Raw genomic sequence first — 5,409 nt, forward strand, 5'->3', positions numbered from 1 at the left:
TAAGTCATTAACAAACAATTGGTTAAACAGTCCATTTATTAGACAAAAAGTCAGACAACAATATAAAAAATGTGTGTATTACATGTAATGGAGGGAAATTGTTTTTAAAACAATAATATATTTGACACTAAAAACCGTTTTTAATGATTGCTTGTTATATTTTAATTTCTTTTGACAAAAACTCTTCAAAAGATTAGTCACAATATGGTAAATACCAAAAGATAATAAAAATATATTATAGAGAGAAAAAACAGTCAAAAATCTTGCTTCATTGTATTGTCCGAAAAAAATACACAGTTAATAAAATGGGTTTTTTGAAAAGTTTATTTTTTTATAATAACTATTGTGTGTACATATTTTTTTTTGTTTTTTAATTATCACTGATGTGTTCATGTTACTTTTGCAATTTGTATTTCATTTTAAACTCAAACCCATTTTTTTATTTATTTTTTTATGTATAAAAAACATATTTGTTGTTTCAGAATAAATGTTATTGCATTTTACCATTATTTTTATTTTGCCATTTTTTACTTTCTGTCTATAATTTTATTTTTTTTCATTTTTTGCAATTTATTTGTTTATTAGTTCATAATTTGAACTCGTTATTCCATTTTTATTTTACAACAATTAAAATACACTGTATAATATATTTTTTTTTTCAAAAAACAAAAACACTGCTCTTTTTAACAGTATTGGTTTGTTGGGGATTAGGTACGTCGGCGAGTTAACCACATACCTAATTTTAATACAATAATAATTGTAATTATAATAAATACAGAATTTATTGATTCTTCTTGTTAACAAACAATCATATTTTTTTTATTTTTGTTTATTCATGAAAAATTTGAGTTGTAAAAAATCTACCAATCATATACTATAAATAAAGTATATAAAATAAATAAGGTTTATGGACTGACTTTACAAAATAACTTTAAACACTTTTTAATGTTAATAAACTTACAATAGACACTACTTTGATTTATTTTAAATTGTTGTTTTTTTAATATTTTAATTATGATAAATTATTTTTTATAGTTATAAGAACCTCTCACTTTTTTGATATAAATTTTTGTTTAAATGTTTATTTTTTAAAATAAAAATTTGAATTGAAAACTTTTTCTCATTTTTCGTTTTGATGGTTAAAAACAATGGTAATTTGCAGGATTTGATAAATTACACTTTTTGCACCATTTTGTTTTTTCTTTGTAAATACTTTACATCTTTATACTCAATTTTTTAAGTTTTCAAGTTATTAAACAAACAATGAAATATTGTTTAAATTATTATACAATTCAATACAATTAAAAGTATTTTATCCTAAATACCTTTCGTAATGGATCTTCAAGAAAATTCTTAGAGCTTTGATAAAACAGACCAATAATTACAAATATTTCAAAAATATAAAACGATACCTCTTTATTTGTCTTGTTTGGAATTTGTGAACATTCAATAGAACAAATTAAGAGTTTAGAGTGGAAATAATTCCATATAAACCAACTCCAAACCCAAATTACATATGTCCACCTTCCAAAACCCCAACCTCTATGAGTTTGACAAAACCAACCCCCATATGCGCCAGGCTATGCCTGATGAGCCATTTGTTGGTATATACCAGAAAATCCAGATGTATGCAGTTGATCTCATGAGTCAATTGGACCCATCAAGAGCTGAAGAGTACAAAACACTTCCGTTGAAATACCATGCTCAGTTAGAAGATTCAGTTTTTAAAGGATCAATTCAAGACTACTTTGCAGGGTGTTTTGACAGTGAATCCGTTATTTTTAAGAATTCCTTTAGATCTAGTGTTGGAAGGGTGCAGTCTTATCTTAGGTTTGTATAGTGAACGTATTTAAGACATTAACACACTTTTTTAAACAAAACAATGACTTATAGATTCTTGTATGAAAAGGACACTTGTAAAGAAGAGCTTGACAAAATCATAATTAAGAACCCCCTGTTCATTGTTGCACTCCCAAGAAGTGGATCAACATTCACACACGCCGTATTGAGTCAAGACCCAAACGCGAATTGTATTGCACTATATGAACATCTCTCTCCAGGAAGCAAGACGATGTGCAGAGAAGGAAGATTAGCTTTTGCCAACAAAATTGTAAATCCCATAATCAATGAAAAAGACCAATTCAACAAAGTTCATGCACTTGACGATGTCAAAAAAGCAGAGGAAGAAATCTTCTTCATGGAGATGTTGGGACACACATTAATCTATTCATCATGCCTACCAAGACTCGAACAGTACAGAGAAAACATCTTCAAACGATCATACCAATTCATGTATGAAGCAATGATCGAGGAGTTCAAAATGCATATCATGGACTTGGGAATGACTGAGAAGCAACACCTTTGTTTGAAGGCAGTGTCGCATTTCTTAAACCCTGGTGACTTCTTGGATATGGTCAGAAAGACTGAAGGAAGAGTAGTCTGGATTCATAGAGAGCCTATTGCCGAGTTGAAGAGTGTGATAACAGCATACCTCAGAATAAGAGGTAACTTCGCTGGCGACCTTGGCTTTGATGACTTCAAGTGGCTCAACGAAAGTGTCATTAGAATGAACACCTTGTGTTTGAAGAATTCAATTGCGGCAAGAGAGGCATGGGTCAAGGAAGACCCGAAGAGAGAAAAACAAATCTACGACTTGGCTTTCTCATCAATGACAAAAGACCCCATTGGAGAGACTAAAAAGATCTATGAGTACTTTGGAATGGAGTACACACCAGAATTCGAACAAAACATCAAGAATATGGTCCACCCACAGGGAAGTTTCGGGAAGATAGCAAGCGATGACGACAAAATAGTCTTTGACAAGGAGGATGTGAGAAAAAGATACATGTTCTATTACGAGAGATTCAAAGAGTATTTGCCAAATTATTTTAAATGATTTACTTTGATTTTAATGAATATTTACCGTCTTTCGAAAACCACTTTTTTAATTTAGGAAGTTTCAACTGTATTTATTTATTAAATGTGATTAATAAATGGCTTATTTAATCTATTTTAGTGATTATCTATAAAATTTTGTTATTTTTTATAATATCAAGTGATGAACTAAAAAGACAGAAAAAAAGCGATGTTGCCAAAATAATAGTTATTTGATAACACTTTTATAGTTAGTTGTTTAGTTTATTTTTTCACTTTTCTGTAATTCAAAAAACAAGGTTTAACAGGTTTTATTTTTTGTGTATTTTTTTGTTAATTTATTTCACCATAATACCGTTTTTGCTTCAATCTATTTTTTTGAATAAATAAAACTTAGCCTTACTATTTTTTATTTATATCAAACCATTTACTTTGAATGTATTATTATAATAATATTTTCATTTGATTTTATAAAGTAATTATGATATTAATGTAATTATACCATTTTATCGATAGCAAATAACGACTTTGAAAAGTACCAAGGTTTTACTGTTTTCAAACAACAACGAAAACTATGTTGTCCCGAAGATGATATTTGGAGTAATAGTTCTTTACTTTCGACAAGTTGTTTAAGAAACGATATTCACAATTATTTTTTTGTCAAATTGAATATGTTTGAAAAATATATTATATTTGAAAGAACATAGACAACGGTGTTTGTTTCGATAGTCTTATTTATCTTGTTATTCCGCTATTTTTTATCACTAATTAATAATTAGTTTATTTTTTGAAACATAAAATATAGTTGTTTTTAAAAAATATTTGGTTTGTTTTATTTTTCAAGATTGTTTTTCACCAACGCTGAATTTTTGTTCACATCTCAAAAATAATCAAATTAAATTTTAGATAGATTTTTAGTAAATAGTTGAAAACAATCACACCAATAAGTTGGATAAAAACAACGGAACGTATTACGGAGAATTGAAAAAACGCAAAACAAACAAGCCAGCAAACTATTATCTTTTCATTTCATTGAAACAACAAACTGTGTTATAGAATGTATTACAACAATAAGTGAACAAGTTTGTTATATGTAATGTATATACTAATCTATATATTCAATAACAATGACATTCAAGGTAATTGAAATGTACTTGATAGTGAATCTGTTTTGGATACTCCAAGTACATCGCCTAATACTAAAAATTTTATCGATTTAAAAATATATGTATCGGGATTTCTGATGTTTCTATTGAGTAAATCCCGAAAAATATTAAAATTATATCTTCGATATAATATCTTATTTAAACTACTTCTTATTTGTTAGTTGGTTTGAGTAATATCCTTGTGCAGAAAAATGTCAAGAAAAAATAAAACGGGCATGACAGTCTTTTTAAAAGACCAAATGACAAAAAAAGAAAAAAATAACACTGCCTAATAAAAAAATTAACAGGGAAACAAGGAAACGTGTTAACAAAACCAAACTTTTTTTTCAAACCGCCAAAAATTATTTTTTTATATCTGATATTTTTTTCTTGTAAAGTAAAGGTTTAATATAGACTTTTGACAAGTTGATGTATACTAGACTGGCCAACCCCACTAAAAATAACCCCAAAATTTAATTTTTAAACCATTTGAGCATATTTTGACTTGTTATTTTTCTTTTTACTTAAACTAGTAAACAATAATAAATTTAGTCATATAGATTATACGTGCAAACGAAATTAAAAAAATGCTTTAATTTATATATTTCAGCTCAAAAGTTCGTTATTTTAATAAATAATAAAACAAATAAATAGAATGAAGTATTAAAATTATTTGAGCAAAATATTACAAATATTCATTTTGGTAAATAATAATAATTTTTATTGTAAAATATGTACAACTTGTTGTTTTTGGCATTTTTTCGTTATGTGTAAAAATGACAATCGAGTTTTTTTCTCAATAGCAAATTACCAACATCATGATATTCAATAACAACAACAGGAGATAAACAATAAATGGGATAATATATTTAAACAAACTTGTAAATTGGTTTAAAGACTGTTAAACACTGTTTCATATATCGTACAAAAAAATAAAATACATATAATTTCAAAGAATGAAGTTCTTAACATAATAAACAATTGTAACATTAGATAAATTGTAAATCATGATTATAACAATTTGTGTGAATTTTAAATCACGATAATTTAACCCAAATTATAAAAAGTATGAAATTTGCAAGTTATTATTCATTAGTTATAATCACATTGCATATGTTTTAATTGAAATGTTATTTTGAAAATGAACAATGATTTCAACATATAAGTGGTTAACAGTTACGAAAAATAAACATAAAGTTATATTTTAAATTGACAAGCCTTTAATTTATATATTTTTTGCAATAAAAATTACAAATCATATTCATTATACATTTTTACTGTTATAATATTGTAATTAATTGACTGCACAATGATTATGTTTTTAATAATTTTGTAAAACCAATTGTTATATTCAATTTAGATAATATTAATTAAATGATTATTGAAAAAT

At 26.3% G+C, this 5,409-nt stretch overlaps 1 protein-coding gene across 1 annotated transcript; it reads left to right on the forward strand.

Moving 5' to 3' along the window:
* Positions 1-1,516: 1,516 nt before the first annotated feature.
* Positions 1,517-2,896, forward strand: EIN_092630 (hypothetical protein; the record flags this gene model as incomplete). The annotated part of the gene is made up of 2 exons (XM_004255825.1): positions 1,517-1,830; positions 1,894-2,896. The coding sequence occupies 2 exons, from the start codon at positions 1,517-1,519 to the stop codon at positions 2,894-2,896; spliced, it is 1,317 nt and encodes a 438-aa protein (XP_004255873.1).
* Between the last annotated feature and the right edge of the window lie 2,513 nt (positions 2,897-5,409).

The sequence above is a fragment of the Entamoeba invadens genome (genome assembly GCF_000330505.1).
Source record: "Entamoeba invadens IP1 unplaced genomic scaffold scaff_1105074726149, whole genome shotgun sequence".
Lineage (NCBI taxonomy): Eukaryota > Evosea > Mastigamoebida > Endamoebidae > Entamoeba > Entamoeba invadens.